Here is a 27,705-nt window from a genome sequence, read left to right on the forward strand (position 1 = left end):
AAGTGCCTGCTGCTGTAAGTACTAATGGTGGGATGCTGGTTGGAGGAAGTTACTAGGCATGATTCTCCCAATGGCTGGCTGATACTGGAGCAGAATTTATAAATATCTGGTTCTCCTAGGTGATGAAGGAGTGTGTTAACCCCTACGTACTTGGAGTCCTTGCTTGCTTTTTGTCTGGATGCTGCTGCTAGCAGATAATGTCATAAGTTAGGGAGAGTTGGCACAGAGAAAAAAAAGGGGACAACAGGGAGAACAGAAAACCTCATTGTTGATCATTCCTAAATCCAGCAATGTTTACTTCCTGATTGTATGCCAATGGTCTTGGGAGAATGTAAAAGGAAGCTGTTGCCACCTGCTGGATATTTGCTGCATTGCAGAAGAATTGCTTTCCCTGGTTCTGACTTTCTTCTTGGGGCAACTCTTTCTCAGACTTCTGAAGCATCTTAATACCTTCGGGACACTGGGGGTTTGATCAGACTTCACCAGCTAGTGATTCTGCCCTCTAGGGTACCATCTGAGTGTCGTCCTTGGCTCTCACACCGAGTTAGATTGAAGCTATACACTCACCCAAACACCTCCGGGATTTTCCTCTTCCGAGGAAACCTCTTTCTGACAGTTTCACCCGAAGACCTAATACATTTCAGAAACAATTTGTTGGCTCTCCTGAAAGAGGGGAAAAAACATCATTCTCAGGGAGGCCAGCCTGAACTGGGCCTGGTTTAGAGACTGCCATAAAGAAGCTTGGGCTCAAGTGCATCCACAGGTCTGAAGTCTAAAACGGAAAGTATTTTCCAGAAAGTGTCCCTAGTTTAATGAAAACATAGGCATGATTCATAAATGTGTTTTAAAATGTTCAGAAGTTACATTGAAACTGAATAATTTTTTATCTTAATTTGATAAGCTGCCCTTCTTTTCAGAATGTTGATAAATCCAGTGACCACAAATTCTCCATTGTGGGGTTCAAATGTATAAGGTTTTCTTTTCTACCTAAAAAGATGGTGAGTTCTTTTTGTTCGATGGCACTTTTGGCACATCATCAGCCAACTGGCAGACGCACAGCCAATTTAAAAATTAGACACAACTTCACCTCCTGTCAGGGCAGTGCAGTCAAGACCAACACTGCATAGCCTTAGCCAAAACTTTAGAGAAAGCATGATGAAGAAAACCACACAGAGGCTGTGAGGCTACTAGAAAACAGTCTGTCCTGGTCGGGAGTGATGCCTCATGCCTGTAATCTCTCCACTTTGGGAGGCCGAGGCAGAAGGATCACTGGAGGCCAGCAGTTTGAGACAAGCCCGGCCAACATGGAAAAACCTCATCTCTACTGAAAATACAAAAGTTAGCCAGGTATGGTGGTGTACACCTGTAGGCTCAGCTACTCAGGAGGCAAAGGCACGAAAATCACTTAAATTCAGGAGGTGGAGTTTGCAGTGAGTTGAGATCACGCAGCTGCACTCCAGCCTGGGTGACAGAGGGACACTGTCAAAAAAATAAATAAATAAAATAAAATAAAATAAATTAAAAAAAATAAAAGAAAAGGAAAGAAAGAAAGAAAGAAAGAAAGAAAGAAAGAAAGAAAGGAAGGAAGGAAGGAAGGAAGGAAGGAAGGAAGGAAGGAAGAAAACGATTTATCCTTCAATGAGAGCTTCCTTAGGGGGATTCCTCTCTTCCCACTCTGTTATGGGGGCGGGTAACAAATCCCCCTGTAGGTGGGAAGAGTGGCCATATCTTTTTTTCTGCATAGAACACGAGGTAGAGAAGCATCTGTTGTCACAATGACTGTCTAAATATGGATTCGATTATCCCCATTTTATGGCTAAAGAAACTGAGGCTCAGAGAATTGAAGGGACTCCCCTGAGACCACACAGGGAGTCGGTAGTGAAGCAGAACTGGAATCCAGATCTCCAAGCCCAGCTTTCTTTGTATTGCACACCAGCATCATAAAGCAGGGCTATGAATGGAATTTGTAACTCCACCTTCAGACTCCACATGGGAACTGTTCCTGAATTTTTGGGAAGATGTAACTCAATAAGGCCATCCCATCAATGACTCTGGAAGCAGGAGAGAGAGAGGTAGGAAAAAATAACCCCAAATCTTCCTGGACCCATTTTATGATCAGCCAGTTCCAGAAACTTCCAGGACATCCAACCTTGGAATTAAGATTTCCCCAGATGCAGGCCACTGGGTCTTGATAGAAGAAGTATCCTGATCTAGTTACATCCCTGAGGGAACTCAGGTTTTCACAGTCTTCCCCAAAAGGCAGCATCTTATACCAGAAAGCTCCTGGGTCTTAGCATCAGGATGACGGGGTGAGGAGTCTTTCTCTGCCGTATACTTACTGATTGACGTTGGACACATTATTTAACCTCTCTGAGCTTCAATGTCTCATCTGTCACATGGGGATAAAAATGCAGATTAACAGGAGCCCTATGCTAATCCACTGAGATAATATGTTTTTAGAAATTAGCAAAGCACTTGTCATATAGAAGTTTAACTCAGAGTATAGGCTAATGGGATTTTAGAGGAATCATTAAGCACACCTCTGTCTCCTTCCTACCCTTCAGGTTTCACTCAACTAACTGTATAGCGGTTACAAGAGTCAGACAGATAGAGACTTATTTTGGAAAAGCAGAATTAAAGAATGCAGCTTGCACATTAGGTTTTTGTAATACCTCACTTTGCATTTCTCCTGCTCTCTTCCCACCTCCCAGTGCTGCCTGCTGGTCTCCCATCCCCTGCAGGAGCAGAGTCTGCCATAGCAAAACACATCAGCGGGGCAGAAAACACATCACCCTTAAAGAGAGGTCCTCCAGAAGAGAGAAATGATAAAGAGCCTTTTTAGTCATGTTCAACTTCTCCCAATCCAGCAACCGGGGAAGGGGCAAATGTCAGATCAAAGGAAAAGATGGAAGTTGACTTCCCATGGTGTGGGGTTCAAGAGTGATTTTACAGAAGAAGCTGCCATGCAACTCATGAAGGCTGGAATGGGCCCCTTTAAAAATTGCCTTTCTCTCTCGTCTTTGTCCTGGGAAGTGAAGAGTTAGGCAGAAATGGAGCTGATACGGAATGCTCTTTGGAAACGCTATCATGCCTGCTAAGTTCCCAGACTAGGGAAGGTCCATCTGCATTCCTGAAAAGAACAGTACTGTCCTTAAAATTACACTTTCTACTCCCTATACTCTCTCTTTCTCCACTCTCTCCCTTCTTTATTTTAGTCCCTAGCACCTATTACTCACCATCTGACATGCCGTCTATTTTCTACCTTGGTTTAGTTTTGCCTTTTTCAGCTAGCATGAGTGCAAGAATTTTGCTCCATTTTCTTCCCAGTCATATATCCAGTGCCTTGAACTGTGTTTGACACATCACAGGTGCTTGATGAATATTTATTGACTACATAAATCAAAGGCAGCCTCCAGCCCCACTCCAGCCAAGCTGGGCCAGTTCCATTGGGTTGGCATTGAGATCCCATTGCTGGAACTTTTAGCGCTTCACTCCTACATGTAGTCATTTGCAAAAAGACCTACATCTGAAGACGTTCCTTGGGGGAAGTAAGTAGAGCTGGAGGCAGCTGAATCTTCTTAAAAGTTAAAGAAAAATCTGGTTTTCTCCCTTTGGTCCATGAGATTCTAGCCCCTACCCTAAAGCTCTGTTCCCGAAAGTAGAAACTCCAGTTCCTACTACTTCTCTCATAAGGAAACTCAGCAAGCCTATGCATTGTAAGTGTCCCCAAACTACAGTGGATTGGAATTAAAATCCTTGACCTGGTCCCAGAGAATGTACTTGTCAGCAGGAGGAGAAACTGTCTGTTACTGAGTACCGCACTAGACACTGCATACCCAAATACTTAGAATTGCTTTGTTTTCTGATTTTAAATACCTTTTGTTTCTGCTTATTAAACATGAAAGTATTGATTACAAATAATTTCTTTATTTTCTTTTTTTGAGACAGTCTTGCTCTGTTGCCAGGCTGGAGTGCAGTGGTGCAGTCTCAGCTCACTGCAACCTCTGCCTCCCGGGTTCAAGCGATTCTCCTGCCTCAGCCTCCTGAGTGCTGGGACTATACGCGCGTGCCACCACGCCCGGCTAATTTTTGTATTTTTAGTAGAGACAGGGTTTCACCATGTTGGCCAAGATGGTCTCAGTCTCCTCACCTCGTGATCCACCCGCCTCAGCCTCCCAAAGTGCTGGGATTGATTACGGGCACAAGCCACCACGCCCGGCTGATTATAAGTAATTTCTAAATTATGAGAAAATGCAAAGAAGAAAATGAAGATTAGTCAAAATTTCACACAGCAAAACCACCATTAACATTTAAATGTCTATATTTTCAGAGAATTTCTGCTCCATATAGATACTGATACTTTTTACCCCTCTCTGAAAAAATAGCTACTGTCAGGGGAGTATATTTGGTACCCCACTCTTCCACTCAACGTGTGTAGATTGTCTATGCCAATAAATAGAAACCCATGTTGCCAATCTTGATGGCTTCGTAGGTTTCCACTTTATGGATTGATCATCAGTTATTTCATGAATCTCCCATCAAGGAACATCTAGGTTGTTCTAATTAGTCACTATTGTAAATAGCACCTTTTTCCCCGTGCCTGAGAAGTGATTTCTTTAGCAGGTAAGAAAACACAGAGGAGCCCTGTCGATTTAGCAGACCTGAGTCCCCATCCCTGGTTACAACACCAGGGCTTTCCAGGGAGTGCATGGTCTGCGCCACCCCCTGCCTGGGGCTCTGGGCAAGTGATAGGGGTGGATTCTGAGCTCACAGAGATTCCTGCTCCAAGATCTCCCTCCTCTCTCCCCCAGCACCTTTACACAGCCCGGTGTCCAGCTTAATGTGATTGCACTCTCAGCTTTCAAATTTCTGCAGAGCTTCACTGCTTCCAGTTCTTCCCAGAAGCAAAGTTTCTCAGATCCCTGAAAGCCTGAGCCAGGTCTGCAATTCTTTATTCCAAAATCATTTCCTGAGTGCTCTCTGTCTTTGATGTTGTCATCCTAAGCCCTAAGCGACAATGTCAAACAGGCCACAGTGGTCCTTTCCATTGCTCACAGGCCGTCCCCCCAGGGATGCTTCTCTGAGGACACCCCCATCCCCATGTGCTGCACAAGCTCCAGTTCCCATCCCTCAGAACCTGCCAGCTTTTCCCTCTCCCCAGTCCAAAGGGAGTAACCCCAGGGGTCGAGCCACTTTTCCTTCTTTTCACCCTCCAAGCAAAATGTCTTCAGAGCTCCGCCTTCTTCCTCCCCTTCCTCCTCCAGTAACAAAACTCATCTGGGAGAGCTCAAAGGCCTCTACATGCAGACCTGGAAACAAGCCTGCTTTCCTTTCTGAGATGTGAGAAGGGCCCAGCTCTCAGAGTATAGTGAATCTTCCAAAGTGGGGAAAGGCTGTCCCAAATAGAACCAGGCTTCTTGCTAGAGGTGATGCAGGGAGAAAACTCCACAGTGTAAGAAAAGAGGACAGATGACACATATACATAAAGAAGGAGGCCCCAATGTCAGGCCATTTGCAGACAGTAGGGCACGATCACTGGTGTCCCTAGACTTCGGTGCTAACTAATGGTCATTGGGAAATTGTCTAAGAAGGCTGCATGGGAAGTGGAGCCATGGTGGTTTGGGGACCAAAGAACAGGTTCCATGCAGCCAGGCCTTCTGTGCTGAGCTAACATGTGCAGGTGGCATTTGGCACAGGCTGACTGTCCAGAGGCCTAGAAGGTGATGAGGGAGACAAGGTTGGACCCCAGTAGAAGACTCGGGGCATGGAAGGTCTCAAATAGCCAGATTTTTATTTGATTGAGCAACCAATGGGAAAAGAGTGTGGTTTGTTCAGCAGAGAACTAACATGGTGAAACTGATATTTTGGGAATATTAGTTTGCTGGCTTTGTAGAACATCTAAATTAAAAACAAGAGAAGGCTGGGTGTGTGGCTCACGCCTATAATCCCAGCACTTTGGGAGGCCAAGGCAGGTAGATGACCTGAGGTCAGGAGTTCGAGACCAGTCTGGCCAACATGACAAAACCTCATCTCTACAAAAAAATACAAAAATTAGCCGGGCATAGTGGTGCATGCCTGTAATCCCAGCTACCTGGTACGCTGAGGCAGGAGAATTGCTTGAACTCCGGAGGTGGAAGTTGCAATGAGCGGAGATTGCACCACTGCACTCCAGCCTGGGACAGAGTGAGACTCCATCTCAAGGTAAGAAGAGAAAAAGAAAAGCAAGAGAAGCTCACAAGTGGCTGTTCTCTTTAACTAGAGGAAGTCTGAGACCAGGTGAAATGTTTTCCAGGATCTGAAGTCAGTTATATCAGCGGGTAGAAGAAAGCATCACCGCTGTTTCTCAGGGCATAATGGGGTTTTGACTGTGACAAGAGGCCTCAGTGAGATGCGCCACCCAGCCAACCTACCTTTCCAGCTCTCTCTTTCCCTGGCCCTATGAGTCTTGGGAATATTTTCAGCCCCAATGACTGCTGCTAACCAGTGTTTATCTCCCCCCAGCTATGACCACGAAGGCCGCCTGACCAATGTGACGCGCCCCACGGGGGTGGTAACCAGTCTGCACCGGGAAATGGAGAAATCTATTACCATTGACATTGAGAACTCCAACCGTGATGATGATGTCACTGTCATCACCAACCTGTCTTCAGTAGAGGCCTCCTACACAGTGGTACAAGGTGAGCCTCCACCCGTACCAACCTACCGCCAAACTCACCCACAGACCCAGAACCCAGCCAAGCCCAATGTGTGAGTTACCCAGCCTGGGATGACTTCCAGAGACCCAGCGTACCCCTCAGCTTTCTGTTTTATTCAAGTGTCCACAGCAAACTAACTCTATAAGAGGTCTATCTAGTAGAAAATGACTTAATAAGATACAGCAGAATGTCATCTACACCCAACCAAATGTCTGGATATTTGAACTATCTACATAGTTATCTGAAAATGTCCATTTCTCCCCCACATACTCTCTCCCTACCTCTTATCCTTCCATCACCACCTCTCCCCACTAACCCGAAACACATAGTTATCGTCTCAAAGGACATTTATTCTCCTGGCCCACCACTAGATTTCAGATTCTTTTTTTTAAGCATTTGTTTGATGAGTTGGTTGTCCTGGGACTAGAGCTGTTTAACATTCTCTCCCCAAGACTGGGATCTCAAAGGTCTCTGACCACCCTGTGGTTACTGTTTCTATTAGACATTTTTTGCAGTCCGGGGCAAGCACTGGGGCTGGCAAGAAAATGAATTGTGCCGATTAATTTTTCTTTTAATTAAGATACAATGTCGGTGGGCTAGCCTGTTGTCAGAGGATAAAAGTGTCCTCTCTGTAGATAAATGGTGACATTTCTGGACTATTATCCCACAGCAGAGCCTGTTTCAATGACTCTATTTCTGCTCTGCCAAATGATTAATGATGTAGATTCTGTCCTTCTGCATGATGGCTGGAGTCACAGGAGCGACAGGTACACACTTGCTCACTGCCCCAAAAGCTGACATCTCAGAGGCCAACCCAGGCCAGCTCCTTTGCCCAGACAATCAGGAAGTAGTGTATCTGTAAAAGGAGTCTCTGACTCACATTTCCTTCCTGTAACTTTTCGATGAAGGAAAAGGTCAGAAGTCTGATTGACTCGTGTAGTTTCCACTGGGGAAGATAAACACATTATTGGCATCCACTGGCTCCATCTCCCTCATGTGTTTGAGTCTCTTCAGAGTTCTCTTGAGTGGAGGTGGTATCAGATGCAGTCAGCAGTAAAAGCATGAGGATGGGGAAGGTTGATTCTTCTCTCGATTTTCTTGAAGAATCCTGGGCTTTGATTTGCAGTGGATCTGACCTGTGACTAGACCAGCAACCTTGGGTTAGATGGCAGGCAAAGGGAGAAAAAATTGAAGTCATTTACCTTTCTTTTTTTTTCTTTTTTTTTTTTTTGGTATAAGCTAAAATATATATGTTAAGGTTTGGGAATTTGATTGACACAAATTGTGTAGGCAATAGACATCTTTAAATGTTTAAACGTGCTATTAATAGTCTTCAGTGAGTAAAAGAAACATCACGGCATAATTACTTCTGGAGTGCCACATATTATGTTTTTCTTTACATGGATCAGTAGTATCTCTGCTACTTACCTTCACATGGTATGTGTGCTAATTGAAGGCAGCCTTAGACTGATGACTGCAAAGTACCATGGAAACCTATAAAAAAAAAAAAATAGGGGTTCTATTCTCTTCTGACTAATAGAGTGGATAATTTATTTCCCTATCCCCACCCCCACTTACATTCTTCCAGATCAAGTGCGGAACAGCTACCAGCTCTGTAATAATGGTACCCTGCGGGTGATGTATGCTAATGGGATGGGTGTCAGCTTCCACAGTGAGCCCCATGTCCTAGCAGGCACCATCACCCCCACCATTGGACGCTGCAACATCTCCCTGCCTATGGAGAATGGCTTAAACTCCATTGAGTGGCGCCTAAGAAAGGAACAGATTAAAGGCAAAGTCACCATCTTTGGCAGGAAGCTCCGGGTAAGTGGTTCCACCCAATCTGTTACCACAGAGTGGGAGGGGATACACCCTTTCCTCACAGAGCTGAGAAAGTTTCCCAGCTTCAAAGCCTCTAATACTCCTTTATTCCCTAGAAAAGGCAAACTCTTCGCTCAGAAAATGGAATCCATTTCCCTTTGGGACTCATACCTTGGGGAAATCATTCTCCATTTCCTAGGACTGAAAAAGTTGGCCATTTCCTGCTATGGGGATTTACATTATGCTGTAACTAGAGACGGCTTTGGTCTGCTTTTCACACTTGCTGTCTTCTTCCTCAATTTTCACTGTCTGGCCAAGTCAACCAATGAACTGGTGTTCATGCCTACTATGTGCCGAGTAATTTGCTAAGTACTGGAAGAACACAACTTTTAAAGTATGTTCTTTGCACTCAAGGAATCGAGAGTCTGATAAAATATGCAGACACAGGATGATCACAGGTTAAGTGAAAAGACAGAGGTACATGCAGGGCCTGATGGGATCCCAGAGGGGATGTCACTCCGCTTGAGAGGTTCAGGGAAGATTTCCCAAGAGGAAGTAGCAACTGAACCTCAGTGGGGAGTTTTAGCCAACCTTAGTTTTCCCAGACCAGGCAACTTGCCCCACATGACATCTTTTTAAAACCAATATATAACATTAATTGAGGATTATTATACTGTAAACCCTATGTGAAATGCTTTGCTTATATTATCTTATTTTAACTTTTTCAATAGCTCCATGAGGATAATTATTACTACCTCCATTTTTCAGATGAGAAAACACAGACTCAGGGAAGCTAAATTACCTGTCCAAGGACACAATGGCTAGAAAGGGCAATGCCAGGACTCGACCCCAGGTCTCTCTTTCTGTCTGACTCATTTGCCAGTATGTCACACACCTTCCTGCTTATCCATGGTCATCCAGATCATCTCGACAGGAGTGGATTCTGCTCCAGTCACTTATCTGTCACCAAGAGGGAACAGTTCCTACCATCATGCTAACCCCTTCCCTGGGGAGGGGGAATGAATACTGAGGATCCCAATCTTCGTCAAATTCAGCACATATTTATTGAGCACCTACTATGAGCCAGGCACTGTGCTATGCACCTAATGGCATATAAAGCAAAGGCCCTAACTTCCTGCACCTTATGTTCAGGTTGAGGGGAGATGGGAGAGAGGGGCAGATAATAAGTAAACTAATAAATAAAAATAACTGCAGAACAAGACAAGCACTAGGAAGTCAGTAAACAATGGAACAAGGAGTTTATCAAATGCTTTGGAATCCCTGAGAATAGAAGGCTCAGCATCGGCAAAGCTTGGGTCATAACTTTTGCTGTGTAACTGGTTTAAAATCCAGCCAGCCCAGGTGACCTCCCTGCAGACCCAGGCCCCACCATATTAAGATTCCGCCTTTGTCTGGCTGAAGTTTGAGTCTCCACATTAGGTTATCAGCAGTCTCTCATGTTTTTCTTCCTCTGCTGGTATCTGCAAAGTTGCAAACTGCAGTATCTTCCTAAAGATAAAAATGGAATGAGATTAGTAGTTAAATCCTTAATGACTGGATTTCAGGGCTGTGTAATTGATTTTTGATATGCTGCACTGTAGAAGTTGATTATAAGTAGTAATCGTGCCTTTTCTCTGATAAATCAGTTATGCATTTTGACTAAGTTTTCAAAATAAAGATAAATGTGGCCCTAAAATAAAGTGGCTATAATCCCAACTCCGAATATTAAAACTCTTAATAATGGTACTTGTGGTAATTAGCCCAAGTTAGGCACACAAGTCTTATAACTGAATTTCTGCCAGGGTTAGATTTGCTGGCATCGTGTTTATGCAAATCAAAACACAGCTTTATCTATCAACACCTCAACATTTAATTGTCTGGTGTTAGTTCCTGTAACAACAATCACATATCCATTTAGCTCTCTTAAATGAAAATCACTATGAGATTATAACAGGTTGAGTGGACTGAAAATGTAATTTGAAAATGAGGGAGAAAGCCTGGAATTTATTTGCATCTCATTTATTTTAATTCAGTTCATAAACTGTTTAGTGAATGAAATAAAAGCAACTCCTGGAAATTGCAGGAGAACAATTGGAAGAAGGTATAAGGGAAAGGTTGGGTGTGATGTGGATTGAGGGAACTGGGGAATGGTCATTTCATCAGACGTTTCGTGAGCCCATGGCAGGGAGGTTGCAGCCCCTAAGCCAAAGGTACCCATTGGCCCCATTAGGCTAGCAGGCTGTCTCAACAACAGCAAGATGGGCTCTTCTCTCCCTATGTTAGTCTTGCTGTGTCTTTTCATCGCTGCTCCACTGTCAAATGAGGGCATGAAAGTCCTCATTTATTCAAAAGATATTTACTAGGTGCCAACACTACATTCAGTATCACGGAACGAGTAGACTCTAGAGAGGTAAAGAAAATTGAGTGCCACCGAGTAGCTAACAGTCTCATGGAGAAGGCAATATTAGTAGGTGTGATGTAAGCTATAATATAGGCCAAAAGCACAAGGAAAGGGATACTTAATTGTATCCGCTGGAAGAGGATAGGTCACGGCTGGGTAACAAATTAACCCTGAAATCTCATGGGTTTAACACATTGTGGTCCAAATGCATCAGGCAGCTCTTCTTACTGAGGACTCGCTCCAGTTGCTCTGCCTTGCGATCCTGCCATCTTAAGCACAGGGCCTGCGCAGTTGCTGCAGCAAGGGAAGAGAGCTTGGGTGATTCACGAGAGCTTAATGAGCCAGCCTGGACACGGCAGGCCTCACTTCCCCCCACCCTGGTGAGAATACTGTCAGGGGACCTCAACTGAACTGCAGGGAAGCCTGGAAAATGTTGTCTTTTCTGAGCGCCTAAGAAGAAGATGATGAACAAAGACTTGGTAAACACGTAGCAGAGTGATCAGGTCTCCTGTTTGACAAGGGATCAGGAAGGGCTTCACAGAGGATCTGGAATCAGTTCTGAAGAGTAAGAATCCGCCAGGCAGAGATGTGGAACAGAGGTGACAGGACAGAGACTATCACCTATGGAAAGGCCAAGAGGCCAAAAAGGGAATGGCATTTCAGAAAACTAATTCAGTGTGGCAGTGGATGTGTTAGAAAGTGGGGTAGAAAAGTAAGATGCAGCCAGAGACTGCACATGGAAGGGAACATGGTGCCAGGCTAACATTTATCCTGAGGGCAATGGGGAGCCCTACCTGGACTTCATTAGCAGAGTGATCTGCTGGGATGTGTAGCGTTAGAAAGCTGTCTCCAGCCTGGGCACAGTGGCTCACGCCTGTTTTCCCAACACTTGGGGAGGCCAAAGCGGGAGGATCATTTTAGGCTAGGAGTTCAAGACCAGCCTAGGCAACATAGCAAAACCCTGTCCATACAAAAATAATTAAATAGCTGACCATGGCCCTGCACAGTAGCTCATGCCTGTAATCCTAGCACTTTGGGAGGCCAAGGCAGGAGGATCCTTTGAGCCCAGGAGTTGGAGACCAGCCTGGGCAACATAGGGAAACCCTGTCATGGTGGCACATGCCTGTAGTCCCAGCTATTCGGGAGGCCAAGGCAGGAGGACTGCTTGAGCACAGAAGTTTGAGGCTGCAGTGAGTTATGATCATGCCCTGTAATGTACTCCAGTCTGGGCAACAGAGCAAGACCTTGTCTCAAAAAAAAAAAAAATCTCTCTGACTTCCTCAGGTATGGAGGAAGACAGGTGAGAAGGGGACAAGATAGGAGGAAAGGGACAGTAAGGAGGGTCCAAGCAAGAAACTAAATCACTAGCAGCGAGGAAAGAAAGAAGGTAGGGGGAGAGATTGGAGAGATGTCTAGCACACGAGGATTGGGCAACTAGCAGGGTTGCTGTGTCATACTCACCTTTTGACAGGCTCTCCCCATGATCATGTAGACCAGGAAGGCTGGGTGGCCATCCACACTCTGAGGGCTGTGTAAAGGAGAGTGGCTGGGAGCTGAAACCCAAGCCAGAGATGTAAGATTCTGCTGGCCCCAGCCCTGCCTCTTGGAATGGGGAAGAAACTAAGTGAACTTTGAAATGTAGCCATTTAACCAGCACCATGTAATCACTGCTCCCCATGTGAACAGCAGGGAATTTGGGGAGAATGTGTGGGTATCATGCATGAAGCAAATGGCCTGACCTTCCCTGGGACCAGCAAGCTACTGGGAGCCTGGTCAGCTGAGGGGTGTGAGGGCCCAAGGCTCTGAACATTCCTGGAGTTTAGAGAAGACCAAAAATCTCAGTGAAGCCATCATGATAGAATAGTGCCCAGTGAAATTCCAACCCACCAAGGTATCATTTCTTCCCACAGTCCTCCAGATGGAGGCATCTCTTACTGGAGGAAAGTATCAGTGGTTCTTCCTTACAGCCTGGGGAAATGTAAGATGATGGCGGATGGATAGTCCAGGACCACATCCTTTCACCAAAAGCTTTGTAATAGAGTGTTAGTCCCTTCGTTCCTGCCCAAACTCAGTGCAGGGAAGATTTTCATTATGCCTCCCAAGAACTCCTCAGATAATCTCCTTTGAAAGACTCCTCCCCGTCCTGCCTGCCTTGTCTTCAACTCCTTTCTTCACTCACTCTGGCCTTGCAAAAACATGAAGCAGGCCAGACGCGGTGTCTCACACCTGTAATCCCAGCACTTTGGGAGGCCAAGGCAGGCAGATCACGAGGTCAAGAGATCGAGACCCTCCTGAACAAAATGGTGAAACCCCGTCTCTACTAAAAATACAAAAATTAGCTGCGCGTGGTGGCGCATGCCTATAACCCTAGCTACTGGGGAGGCTGAGGCAGGAGAACCACTTGAACCAGGGAGTCAGAGGTTGCCATGAGCCCAGATCGTGCCACTGCACTCCAGTCTGGCAACAGAGCGAGACTCCATCTCAAAAAAAAAAAAAAGAAAGTTACATCATGGCATCTGTAAGCTCCATAAGTGCAGGGACCAGGTCGCCCCTGTATCCCTGGTGACAAGTGCCATGTGGTGGGTACTCAGACAACAGGTGACAAAGAAAGATGTGATAACTGTGCCTTCTATAGGCTTCTTCTTAATGTGTAAATGCTCCCCTACCAAAGTGGGTATAAATTCACAAATACATTGCCCCTATGTCTGTCTGGAATCCTTCCACTGCAAGAGACAGGAAGTGCACTCAGACTAACTTAAAAGGGTAGATGCTGTCTCACCTAACAGGGCCACCACAAGGGAGAAGCTGGCCTTAGAGACTCCAAGATGTCATTAAATGGTATATTAGTCTGTGTTCACGCTGCTGATAAAGACATACCCAAGACTGGGAAGAAAAAGAGGTTTAATTGGACTTACAGTTCCACATGGCTTGGGAGGCCTCAGAATCATGGTGGGAGGCGAAAGGCACTTCTTACGTGACGGCATCAAGAGAAAATGAAAAGAAGCAAAAGTGGAAACTCCTGATAAACTCATCAGATCTCGTGACACTTATTCACTATCACTAGAATAGCACAGGAAAGATCGGCCCCCAGGATTCAGTTACCTCTTCCTGGATCCCTCCCATTACATGGGAATTCTGGGAGATACAATTCAAGTCAAGATTTGGGTAGGGACACAGCCAACCCATATCAGATGAACGTCTGTCTCTTTCTCTTTCTCAAAGCCCCCTTCCATCCCATGGCAGGATTTCTTTCTCAGCAGTTGACCTAATTTTCTCCTACAGTAGACTAATGTCCTCTTCACATTGCAGGGGAGGGAGGTGGTCAGGCAGACTTAGCCAAAGTTGGCTCCAGACTTGTATCATCACAGCTAAGTGAACCCGGAGGAAAAAGGAAGGGATCTCCCCAGCATTTTATTTTCATAAAATATCTCATGGAAGAAACATTGACCTGGCAGAGGGAGTTCACATTCCCGGGCCAATCACTGGTCAGGGAGGTGGGGATCTGTGATGAGCCAGGCAGGCACAGGTCACATGACCATATCTGTATCTTACAATAGACATCTCAGTAAAAGTACCTAGACAGGGAAGCCCTAGAGAAAAGAGGTGCCATACCCAAAAGAGAAAGAAAGAGATACAAGGTTAAAATACAAATATCCCAAATATATTCTACATCCTTCATCCCTCCAAAGCCTAATCATAAGGCAAAACTCCTGGCCCTGAGGATCTCTTGAGGCACTATTGCCTCCCACCCCGACAAGCCTTTTTTCTAGGCTTTTGGAAGAGAGAGCTAAAATCAACCCCTTCTATTAAGATTTAAAACTTCTACTCTTTCCTAAAATGGATTTTGTGCAGGATGATTCTCTTTGTAAAGGAAAGCATATAACCATGCTCTAGGATATTTCTTTCTGATTATGATTTACATAGAGATTGCAGAAGCAAGAAACAGCTACATGTGTAGGTAGCAGAACAAAAGAAAAATTGCTTCCAAGATAATCTTCCATCATGATATTAGTATTACTGTTATTAGTATTCCAAGAAGAAGTGGGAGTCAGTAATTTTGTTTTGGCTCCCATATAATTAATATGACATTGCAATTATGTGTTGACATGTGTTACTTTTACTTATGTGGCAAATCACCATGACAGAGGGGTGAGGTGGGGGGATGGGCGTGCCTATGTGCGTGTGAACACACACACATGAACTCAGTTCTGCGTGGAGCCCACTCAAACAGGTCTGTTAACACACACAAGTCATTATGAAAGCCTGAATTTTCACAGCTCCTTCCTGCCACAATGCATTCATTCTTCACGTGACTAATACTTTATATTTTATATTTCAAACACCTCCTGTGTTCTTGGCACTATGCTAGGCACTGAGTGTACATTAGTGAACAAGTTTCCACCTTACATGGTGAGCAGCACTTGTGCAGACAGAACTCGGGATAAATTTAATATTAGCTTAAATAACACATAATTAGAAGGGCAAGCCTCTGCAAACACATTAAATAATGTATTCCCCAAGCAAACATTAATTTTGGCTGGCTTCTGTTTTGGATGATGATGTGGAAAAGTGGAAAGACCCTAATGGAGCTTATGCCTTTAGCTCTTACACCTTAGCAGGAGAAGCAAATAATAATCAAATAAATGTACAAACAATATATAGAAATTGTGGGTCAGGTACGGTGGCTCATGCCTGTAATCCCAGCACTTTGGGAGGTCCAGGGGTGTGGATCACCTGAGGTCAGGAGTTCAAGACCAGCCTAGCCAACATGGCGAAACCCCATCTCTACTAAAAATACAAAACTTAGCCAGGCGTGGTGCCGCGCACCTATAATCCCAGCTACTTGGGAGGCTGAGGCAATAGAATCACTTGAATGTGCTGGACAGAGGTTGCAGTGAGCCAAGATGGCACCACTGCACTCCAGCCTGAGTGACAGAGTGAGACTCTTTCTCAAAGAAAAAAAAAAAGAAATTGTGATGGGTGCTTTGGGAAAAATGTAGGGTGGAGATAATATGGAATATATGATATAGGTTAAGGCATCTCTGAGAAAATGACATTTGAACTGAGAACTGAATGAAGAGTAGGTAGGAATTTCCCAGGCATGGAGTGAGGGGAAAAGCCTCTGTGCTAAAGCTCTAGCATGTGCAAAAGGCCCTGAGGCAGAAGAGACTTCTGCCTGTATCCTGAAGAGGATAGCTCCAGTGTGGCTAGAGTAAACCAGCTGAGGGTAAGGTCAAGGGGTAGAGCCTTACCTTATTGGCCCTTTTAAGGATCTTAGAAATACAGAAGTCTTCTGCAGATTATCCACCCGGTACATGCAAATGAGCCCTCATCAGGAGCCTCCTTCTTGGACACTAGAAAATATACAACATACCTGACTCCTGGAAGTTCAGGTCAAAGGATAACAAATATAGTTTATTCCGGTCATCTGAACTGAGCCTCCATACCAGACACCCCCTGCCCCTTCTCACTGCATCCCTACCAATGGACCACCCACCTGCACCAGAATACTCACAGCATCACCTGAAAATAGCCATGCTCTGCCTGTGCAAGGCCCTTGCTCATCCCCTGTGCTTTCATCTGCTGATCCTCCCCACCTGGAATATTCTCCCTGACTCTTCTCTCACCCTCACCTGTCCAAGCCTTACTCATACCCAGGCCCCCACCGAGTAGCACTTTCTCTGGGAAATCATCCTCGTCAGTCCCAGCTCTGGCTCCATGTCCTTCCTCATTTGCCACAGTTCCTTCCCTATGTCTACTGCCATTACCACACTAAAAATGGTTTTTGTTGTTGGCTCACCTGTTGTTAGTTATCCCCCTCTGGCCTGTGGCCTGCCCCGCTAGAGCAGGAGTCATAACTGTCTTGTTCTGTCTTAAGTGACAGTCCCAGTAACAAACACATAGTAGGTGCTCAGTAAATATTGAATGAAACAATGAATGAATGAATGAATGAATGAATGAATGAATGAGATGTTCCACTGACATAATGAAAACCCTCTCCCTCCCACCTCTGCCTGTGAATTCCAGGTCCCAGGGGCCTTCCAGAATGACTCTAATAGGTCTTTGGAATGAAGCTTTTCAGATATTTGGAGACCACAGATGTCCTAATCTCATATATATATATATATTATAATATAATATACTATAATATTTTTTCTTTTTTTTTTTTTTTTTTTTTTTTTTTTTTTTGAAGAACAGAGCCGTTGCTCTGTCACCCAGGCGGAGGTCGGTGCACAAATCTCAGATCAACTGCAACCTCCACCTCCCCGGGTTCAAGCCATTCTCCTGGCCTCAGGCCTCCCAAGTAGCTGGGACTACAGGCATGCACCACCATGCCCGGCTAATTTTTGTGTTTTTTAAGTAAAGACGGGGTTTCATCATGTTGACCAGGCTGGTCTTGAACTCCTGACCTCAAGCGATCCACCTGCCTCAGCCTCCAAAAGTGCTGGGATTATAGGCATGAGTCACCATGCCCAGTCTAATCGTATTTTCTATTCTTGATTTTCCATGTTGGAACTTTAGATCACCAGAGTTAGCAGGGTTCTTGTACCCAGTCTGATTGAGTGTGCTTATTCACTAATGTTCATTGAGCACCAAGCACTTTCCAAAACAAAATAGAGACACTAAGAAAAATAAGATAAAGTCCCGACTCACCAGTTCACAGGCCATTACAGATGAGGAAACTGAGGCATGAGTGGTGAAGGTATGGTTTTGGTATGGCAAAGCTGATCAGTGGCACTGATGAGTGTCAGAACTGCCACTCAAACTTGGGTCTTTCCACCTTTCCACCTGACCTCCATCCAAAACAGCAAATCATCCAAAAATAATGTTTGCTTGGGGAATACATTATTTAATGTGTTTGCAGAGGCTCACCCTTCTAATGATGCATTATTTAAGCTAATATTAAATTTATAGCAAGCTGTTTTGTCTCCACAAGCACTGATCCCAATGTAGCATTGAGTCTTGTTGTATGGGAGCTGGGGATAGCTACTTTTAAAATCCCAGGCTGGGCATGGTGGCACACGCCTGTAATCCCAGCACTTTGAGAGGCCGAGGCAGGCGAATCATGAGGTCAGGAAATCGAGACCATCCTGGCTAACATGGTGAAACCCCGTCTCTACTAAAAAAATACAAAAAAAGTAGCCGGGCATAGTGGCGGGCGCCTGTAGTTCCAGCTACTCGGGAGGCTGAGACAGGAGAATGGCGTGAACCCGGGAGGCGGAGTTTGCAGTAAGCCCAGATCACGCCACTGCACTCCAGACTGGGAGACAGAGCGAGACTCCATCTCAAAAATAAAAAATAATAAAATAAAATAACATAAAATCCCAGAGGACTGACCCAGAAAGAAACTGAACATGTCCTCTAGGCCAGGCTTTACCTCTGGGTAGGTAAATAAACTCTCCAAGGCAAACACTTCTGTTTCTAAACATTGCCAGAAGTTTAGGGAGACTCTCGTGACCCCCTTACTAATCTTTTTTGGGTTTCCCATACTCAAAGCAGGATGGGCAAAGGTTCTTCTCTACGTCTAACTGAAATCTCTCCTGCTGCATTACAATTCCATTTCCTGGAGGGGATCCAGCCAAGTGTAATTTCCTCCCTCATGTTCTCAAATCACTAGTTCCCATCATTGCCCTTGGAGCTGAGTTAGAGTCACCGGTTATAGGCCCAGCAGGGCCATTTTGACGACAGCGTTTCCTTTTCTCTGGGTTTTTTATGAGCTTCCTTGTGACAGGCGTATGCTTGGTGAGATCAAAACGCTCTGGGGGGATATTCCACAGGGGAAACCACCTCCCAAAGTCTGCCCTCTGCAAAAATAAAAAAGCATGCTAAATAGCTGAGTTTTATTAACTGGGGAAGCCAGGCTGAGGAAAATGCCCGATAATTAAAAATAATGGCTTCCTTACAAACACAAAATTGTATTAATTTAAAAATTGGTTTCTCTATCACTGAATTCCTACCAAGCCGACTGGGAAGGGAATCGTGCTGATCCCGGCAGTAAAAATAATTCAAAATAACTTTTATGTTCTCCAGGAAGCCTCAAGGTTAATTTAAATATTGCTAGCCGGGTAATTTAATTCGGAATAAGAGAACACTGCAGCTAAATTAAAGCTCCCACATGCTCTAAACTGGGGGGCAGATATCCTCAAAGGGCCGATCGTGCCTGTTGGACCCTCCAGCATCTCGCACCCACAGCTGGAGCACCCCCCTTTATAAATGGCACCCTCATAATTAAAGAAATTTGATTAGATTACACAACTGGCCTGAACTCCTTGGCTCACCTTCCAGTGAATTTTTCAGATTTAATTATTAGAAGGATTGGACATTTTAATAGAAATTTTCACATTTCAAAGTTAACTCAAACCTGTGCTATCAAAAAATCCCATTGTCCCAGGGACATGGTAAATTTGCAAGTAAAAACCCACCCTAAGTTATCCATGGCTAATGGCTAGCACCTATCATTACTTCTTTATAGTTGGTGCACCTGAGACAATGGTCAGAGGCCTCTCAGCTCTAAGTAACAGCAGCAAATCCCAGGGTGGCAGTCAGAGGTTAGGGACCCCTCTTCTTTGTTTACCAGTATTTAGTTCTTTCTGTAATCACATGTAAGCACTAACCAGGCCTGACCCTGCTTAGCTGATGAGATCAGGAATGTTCAGGGTTCTTTCTATAATCTAAACACCCTCACACACTAATATTATGATAGTCAAGATCACATATATTATTTACATGTTAGCCTTTCCCGTGATTACATATTATAGTGTATTATGCACACATATATACATCTATACACACATATGATTATATTATGGTTATATATGTGATTTTCCCATTGGTCTTTCCCAGGTAACTAAAGATAAGGCTTTATATCACACTGAGTGTATTTTAACCAAGAGTACACGTCAGAATCACCCAGGGAGCTTTTAAAAATCAAAAATCCCCAGCAGGGCACGTGGCTCATGTCTGTAATCCCAGCATTTTCAGAGACTGAGGCAGGTGGATCACTTGAGGTCAGGAGTTCGAGACCAGCCTGACCAACATGGTGAAACCCCATCTCTACTAAAAATATATAAAAATTAGCCAAGTGTGGTGGTGCACCTCTGTAGTCCCAGCTACTCGGGAGGCAGAGACATAAGAATCACTTGAACCCGGGAGGCAGAGGTTGCAGTGATCTGAGATCGTGCCACTGCACTCCAGCCTGGATGACAGAGTGAGACTCTGTCTCAAAAAAAAAAAAAAAAAAAAAAAAATCCACAAGCCCCAAACCCCTATTCCCCGAGGAGCTGCTTCAGCAGGCACGGAGCCAGCCGAGCCAGCCGAGCAGCAGTGCTTTAAGAGAGCATTTCATGTGGTTTAGAATTGCACGCTTGATGGAAAGTCCGTGGTCCAGCACCCCTCAATCCTAGAGGTGTACAGCCTGGAGGTTAAGACAGCAAGCTCCGTATGGGGACCCTGGCTCTATCACTTAGTATTTATCTAGACTTGAGCAAGTCACTTGAACCTGTCTATACCTTGTGTGTAAAATGGGGATGATAATAGTGCCTGCCTGAGAGTGTTGTGTAAATTAGATAAAACAAAGGCAATGCTGAGAACAACACTCAGCCTGTGTAAGTGCTCAGCATGTTGCCATTGCTGGGGTTTTTCTTCCTTGTATACCAGAGCAGACACCAAGCCTGGCATTAGCCGACACTCAATGTTCAATAATTAATAAACGCACTGGGGCCCTATGATATGAGCAAAAAGAAGGAAAAAGGAAAAAACAAATAAGGAAAGGGAAGGAGGAAAAACTAAGGAAGGCCAAGGGGATGGAAATAAGTAGGCATGATTGGAAGTCAAAAACCCTGAAAATCCTTCCTCATTGTTATTGCATCATTCATTCTGCCTAACACAAGGTTGGAGAGGTCTTGAACCAAAATCTGAAACCCATAGGTTTAAGAATGATGGTGGCCTTCCACAGTTGTCCCAGATGAACCAACCCAATGTGACCAAGCTTCTGTTGGCAGAGGAGATGATCTATCTTTCTGACCCCCACTGTGTGTTTTGCTCTGAAAATGATGACTCCAACCCCCAATAATTCAGACGGCATTAAATTTTGGACCTGTTTAAAAAAAAAAAAAAATCCCACTACTCAGCCTTTGCCGTCTTGACTGTTCCCAGTTGCTGCAAGTTGTTGATAGGAATCTTCCAGTTGAAGGTAGGGTTCCTTATAATCCCAAGAACTCACCAACTTTATTCCTCTCCCCATGCTTTGATGCATTCTCTTTTCTTTTTTCTTTTGTTCTTTTGTTTGTTTGTTTTGTTTGTTTGTTTTCAAAACAGAGTCTCACTCTGTGGCCCAGGCTGGAGTCCAGTGGCATGATCTCAGCTCACTGCAACCTCCGCCTCTCGGGTTCAAGCAGTTCTCCTGCCTCAGACTTTTGGGTAGCTGGGATTACAGGCACACGCCACCATGCTCGGCCAATTTTTTTTATTTTTAGTAGAGACAGGGTTTCACCATGTTGGCTAGGCTGGTCTCAAACCCCTGACCTCAGGTGATCCACCTGTCTCGGCCCCCTGAAGTGCTGGAATTACAGGCATGAGACACACGCACCTGGCCTATACATTCTCTTTTCTAATTGTCCTATGATAAATATCCTATCTTCTCTCTGAGACAACCTTATGGAAACAGCAATGGTTTGGAGAATCTGTGGTACTAGATTCCAATTCCACTTCTGCCACTTGTTTAGTTATGTGACTCCTGTAGACCTCAGTTGCTCTGTTGTAAAATGGTTTCTATGTCATGAGAATGAAAATGGGATCAGGTGTGTAAAGCACCTAGCATAGCATCTGCCAAAGTATCACGGGCTTGTATCAATTTAGATTAGTTTCCACTGCTAGTAACAGAGATTAGCAATAGCAAGAGTTTAAAAAGGATTTACACTTGTTATTTTCCTATGATCTAAAAGGAGCTTAGGGAAAGCAATCCATGGCTGTATGGATTAACATTGATGACATCCAGATCAACAGAGATCTAGACCCTTTTTCTCTGGATAGGCCGTCATCCTGGAGGTCTCCAGCCCCAAAGTCACCTCATAGTCACAAAGTAAATGCTGGAGCTCCAGCTATCACATACACATTTCACCCAGGAAAAGGAGGAAAGGGAAGAATGACAGATTGCCTACCTCTCAGCTGAGTCAATTTCCTTCAAGAATATTTTCCAGAAGACCAGCCAACAACAACCACTTACATTTTGTTGGCCACCCCTGTCTCTGAAGGAAGCTGCAAAATGTGTTTCTTTACCTGGGCACAAAGCTGTTTCCCAGAATGCAAGTGTCTGTGGTATTAGAATTATTCCTTGTCCCACCACCACCCCCCAACCCCCTGCAAAGCTGCAATGTGGAGCTTCCAAGGGCTGTGAAAATGCTTCACAGTCTGTCCATCATTTGACACATTTCAGCGCACTCAGTAGACATACAATACAGGAAGCAGTAAAGCTGGTGAAGTGTATAAGAGGTTAACTGGTTAAAGTCTGAAGGCCTAAGTTCCAGACCAACCCAACCACTTCACTGCTGTGTGACCTTGAGCAAGTTTTGTAACCTCTCTGTTTGAAGCTATTTCTTCATTTGTCAAATGGTCTTTGTGAGCAACAACTCAAACTATGGATGCAAAATGCCCAATACAATGCCTGTGTATATTAGTCCTCAGCATATATTAAAGTCATCATTACTATCAGCTGGGTGTGGTGGCTCACACCTGTCATCCTAGAACTTTGGGAGGACAAGGTAGGTGCATCACCTGAGGTCAGGAGTTTGAGACCAGCCTGGCCAACATGGCGAAACCTCGTCTCTACTAAAAATACAAAACTTAGCCTTGCATAATGGTGCATGCCTGTAATCCCAGCTACCCAGGAGGCTGAGGCAGGAGAATCTCTTGAACCCAGAAGGCAGAAGTTGCAGTGAGCTGAGATCGCACCACTGCACTCCAACCTCAGCAACAGAGCGAGACTCCATCTCAAAAAAAAAAAGTTATTATTACTATCATCATCACCATCACTATCATCATTATTACCAGTAAGTGCTGTTGAATTATTAGGGTAAAGTGAGGAGGTACCAGACATCTCTCGAGTCTCTTCCTTCTGCCTGTTTACATTGTCCCTTGCCTTCAGCAGCCACCCCAGGGATATCTGGATTTGCAGTCAGTGAAGTTGTGAGAGTGTGGGCTGAATCTGGCTCATTTCATTCACTTCCAGACACCCACTCAGGGCTAGCTGAATCTCAGGAGTCCCTCTCCTTTGCCCCTCACCAGAGTCTAGTCTCCCAGCTCTGCCTTCTGGGGTAGGCTTTCTTCTCTGATCAGATCAACTTCTAAATAAATATTAAATTATGTCTGATGTGTTCCCCTATTCCTTTCAAATCTAAGTAAATCAGTTCATCCCTTTGTCGGAAATCCCCTGGCCATGGTGAGGCCTCCCCACTGATGTCTCGCATTCTTGACAGTGGCAAGATTTTTCTCTAGATATTAGAAGGAAAGAAGTTCACATAGGAATGGGGCTTCGTATTCCCAAATCTTTGTAAAATATGGATTTCTAAGCCCTGTTCTCCACTCTTCTAGGTAACTTTGCTTAAGATTTCATAAGAGGGCCAGGTGCGGTGGCTCACGCCTATAATCCCAGCACTTTGGGAGGCTGAGACAGGCGGATCACAAGAACAGGAGATCGAGACCATCCTGGCTAACACGGCGAAACCCCGTCTCTACTAAAAATACAAAATATTACCCAGGCATAGTGGTGGGCACCTGTAGTCCCAGCTACTCGGGAGGCTGAGGCAGGAGAATGGCATGAACCCGGGAGGCGGAGCTTGCAGTGAGCCCAGATCGTGCCACTGCACTCCAGCCTGGGCGACAGAGCGAGACTCCGTCTCAAAAAAAAAAAAAAAAAGGTTTCATAAGAAATCATGGCACCTGTTCTTAAAGATCATTAGCTTTTCAGCTAATGACGTGCCAAAAAGAGTTACAAGTGTGCAAATATGCAAACTCTCTTGCCCCCGGGGTGACCAGGCAGCCCAGGCAAACTCCAGGGTTCAGGTCTATTGTATATTGCTGTATAATTTGCACACTGCACAAGTTTCACCATTCACACTTTCTACAATCCTATGGCACCCTTTGTAATTGTGCAGTGCACAGCCTACCTAACTGTCCATCGCAGCCATGCCCAGGTTAGTCGTCTCTGTCCATAAGCTGCCTTATTTTTATATTCTATTGCACCATACAAATGCTACCATTTTCTTTTCTTTTCTTTTCTTTTTTTCTTTTTAGATAGGGCACAATTTCAGCTCACTGCCATCTCCACCTTCCAGGTTCAAGCGATTCTCCTGCCTCAGCCTCCCCAGTAGCTGGAACTACAGGTGCACACCACCATGCCAGCTAATTTTTATATTTTTAGTAGAGATGGGGTTTCGCCATGGCTGGTCTCAAACTCCTGACCTCAGGTGATCCAGCCACCTTGGCCTCCCAAAATGCAGGGATTACAGGCGTGAGCCACCACGCCTGGCCAAATATTGCTATTTTCTATCTGTGCCATGATAAGGAGTTTAGAAAGCACTACTCTAACTTTGGGGTTATTTCTTCCTCCAATGAACACTTATGCCCTGGCCATGCCAGCCATGTCCTCCACAGAAACCTGAGCCAGCATGCCTGGGTGATGTCTTTCAAACCAGGCCTGTTGTGTTTTCCTAGGTCCATGGAAGAAATCTCTTGTCCATCGACTATGATCGAAATATTCGGACTGAAAAGATCTATGATGACCACCGAAAGTTCACCCTGAGGATCATTTATGACCAGGTGGGCCGCCCCTTCCTCTGGCTCCCCAGCAGCGGGCTGGCAGCCGTCAACGTGTCATACTTCTTCAATGGGCGCCTGGCTGGGCTTCAGCGTGGGGCCATGAGCGAGAGGACAGACATAGACAAGCAAGGCCGCATCGTGTCCCGCATGTTCGCCGATGGGAAAGTGTGGAGCTACTCCTACCTTGACAAGGTAGGTGAACATGCTGCCATGACAGCAAGGGCTTTCTGTTATTATTATTATTCCTGCCACTCTTTGTGTGTGTGTGTGTGTGTGTGTGTGTGTGTGTGTGTGTGTGTGTGTGAGATGGAGTCTCGCTCTGTTGCCCAGGTTGGAGTACAGTGGCACGATCTCAGCTCACTGCAACCTCCTCCTCATGGGTTCTAGTGATTCTCCTGCCTCAGCCTCCTGGGTAGCTGGGACTACAGGCACCCACCACCATGCCAAGCTAATTTTGTGTTTTTAGTAGAGACAGGTTTCTGCATGTTGGCCAGGCTGGTCTTGAACTCCTGACCTCAGGTGATCGCCTACCTCGGCCTCCCAAAGTGCTGGGATTACAGGCGTGAGCCACCGCACCCGGCCATTCCTGCTGCTCTTGTAAGCTAGCCTGATACGCTTTGCCGTGAGACATCTTAACATCTTTACTTCAACTCTACAAGGACTTCCCTCCTGCTCCCACCCTCACAGGGGGAAGAAAATCTGAAGGCAAATGTTATTCATAGCTCAGCACTATTACCACTGGGGTAGGGGGCGGGGGTGCTAGACACTCAGTAATGGCAAAAAGGACGAATTGTCTGATTCTATTCCAAAAAAGAAAAAAGTGCCATTGAAGCGGACAGAATCATCCCACTGGCAGCGCGGCTCATCATTACTTATGAATTGGAAATGCAGTGATTCATTTCTGCCTTACCCTAAATTAAGCCATCAGGATGGGGAATTTTGCCTAAAATTCAAGCACACAGAGCAACCCTCTCCTACTTGTCCTGTTGGCCGAAACAGCCCATGAATTCTGTCTACATGATTCCCTGTGTCTGAAAGTGCCAAATTCAGGTCTTCGTGCTGGAAAAAGGTCAGGTTGGGGTGGCGGTATGAAAAAAAAAAGGTCCCTTTGGGCACGTGTCAAGACTTTTGAAGGCTGCCCCGGCCATGTAGTCATTAGATAGGGGCTTGCTCAGCCTGGGCCTCTCACCTAGACTCCCCTTGGTGCAGGTCCGCTCCTTCCTTTCTCACCAACTCATTACAGCGGTGACCCACAGACAAAGATGTTACCTCTCTGCAAGACAGAACTGCTGTCCCCTCGGTCCTTCCTGAATGCTGTCCTCATTATGCCTGAAATACAGGAATGATGGACCAGGGGAGCAGGAATCTCCCAATTGCCTCTAATTGAAGTCATTTTTTTCCCAAAGAATCAGTGATTCTAGGTTATTTCATCTTTGCAGTAGCTTCAAAATGCAGGATGTGGCTGGGTGCAATGGCTCACACCTGTAATCCCAGCGTTTTGGGAGGCCCAGGTGGGCTGATCACTTGAGGTCAGGAGTTCAAGACCAGCCTGGCCAACATGGTGAAAGCCCGTCTCTACTAAAATTATGAAAATTAGCCAGGCGTGGTGGTGCATGCCTGTAATTCCAGCTACTCGGGAGGCTGAGGCAGGAGAATCACTTGAACCCGGGAGGTGGAGTAGGTTGCAGTGAGCTGACATTGCACCACTGCACTACAGCCTGGGTGATGGAGTGAGACTCTGTTTCAAAAAAAAATACAGGATGTGTTTTCTCTTTTTTAGATTTAATCAGGGTATGTGTGTCACACAGCTCCCCTGTTGGACCCAGTGGCAGTCATTTCTAAGCAATCTTGGGGTTCCTTGTTATTGAGCGTGGAGGTAAACCTCATGCCTCTCACTTCAGCTATCCAAGCCCTCAATTTTTAAAGTATCATCCAAGCAACATCAGTATTTGCAGGGAGCTTATTGCAAAATGCAGATTCTCAGGGCCCACTCCAGATCTACCAAATTAGACTCTGCCTTTTTACAAGATCCTGAGTATTTTGCATGCATATTAAATTTGGGAAGCACTGGTCAAGGCAACCACCATGATCCATCAGAATTGGCATGTCCATTTGTCTGTTTAATTTGGTCTAAGCTTCCCATTCTTCATGACTTTTGAGTCGACACGCGGGGAAATGGACTAAATTCTGTCTGTTTGAATGCTTGGTCCTCAAAAGCCAACTGATATGTTCTGTTCCCCTTTCCTTTCTGCAGTCCATGGTCCTCCTGCTTCAGAGCCAACGTCAGTATATATTTGAGTATGACTCCTCCGACCGCCTCCTTGCCGTCACCATGCCCAGCGTGGCCCGGCACAGCATGTCCACACACACCTCCATCGGCTACATCCGCAACATTTACAACCCGCCTGAAAGCAATGCTTCGGTCATCTTCGACTACAGTGACGACGGCCGCATCCTGAAGACCTCCTTTTTGGGCACTGGACGCCAGGTGTTCTACAAGTATGGGAAACTCTCCAAGTTATCAGAGATTGTCTACGACAGTACCGCCGTCACCTTCGGGTATGACGAGACCACCGGTGTCTTGAAGATGGTCAACCTCCAAAGCGGGGGCTTCTCCTGCACCATCAGGTACCGGAAGATTGGGCCCCTGGTGGACAAGCAGATCTACAGGTTCTCTGAGGAAGGCATGGTCAACGCCAGGTTTGACTACACCTATCATGACAACAGCTTCCGCATTGCAAGCATCAAGCCCGTCATAAGTGAGACTCCCCTCCCCGTTGACCTCTACCGCTATGATGAGATTTCTGGCAAGGTGGAACACTTCGGTAAGTTTGGAGTCATCTATTATGACATCAACCAGATTATCACCACTGCCGTGATGGACCCTCAGCAAACACTTGACACCCATGGACGGATCAAGGAGGGTCCAGTATGGAGATTGTTCCGGTCCCTCATGTACTGGATGACGGTGGC

The 27,705-nt window shown here is 45.4% G+C and overlaps 1 protein-coding gene and 1 long non-coding RNA gene across 2 annotated transcripts in view; one reads left to right on the forward strand and one right to left on the reverse strand.

Moving 5' to 3' along the window:
• Nucleotides 1-27,705, forward strand: part of TENM2 (teneurin transmembrane protein 2) — a 1,242,216-nt gene that overhangs the window by 1,198,054 nt on the left and 16,457 nt on the right. Inside the window, 4 exon segments of the mRNA XM_017849440.1 lie at nucleotides 6,502-6,677; nucleotides 8,284-8,519; nucleotides 24,628-24,924; nucleotides 26,987-27,703. Of these exon segments, the coding sequence (XP_017704929.1) occupies nucleotides 6,502-6,677; nucleotides 8,284-8,519; nucleotides 24,628-24,924; nucleotides 26,987-27,703 (1,426 nt within the window).
• LOC108513623 (uncharacterized) lies at nucleotides 7,183-8,349 on the reverse strand. The gene is made up of 3 exons (XR_001880961.1): nucleotides 8,274-8,349; nucleotides 8,124-8,189; nucleotides 7,183-7,837 (listed from the first exon to the last, which is right to left on the reverse strand). It is a non-coding gene; the product is annotated as an uncharacterized LOC108513623 (long non-coding RNA).

Source organism: Rhinopithecus bieti, unplaced genomic scaffold (genome assembly GCF_001698545.2).
Source record: "Rhinopithecus bieti isolate Rb0 unplaced genomic scaffold, ASM169854v2 scaffold_30732, whole genome shotgun sequence".
Lineage (NCBI taxonomy): Eukaryota > Metazoa > Chordata > Mammalia > Primates > Cercopithecidae > Rhinopithecus > Rhinopithecus bieti.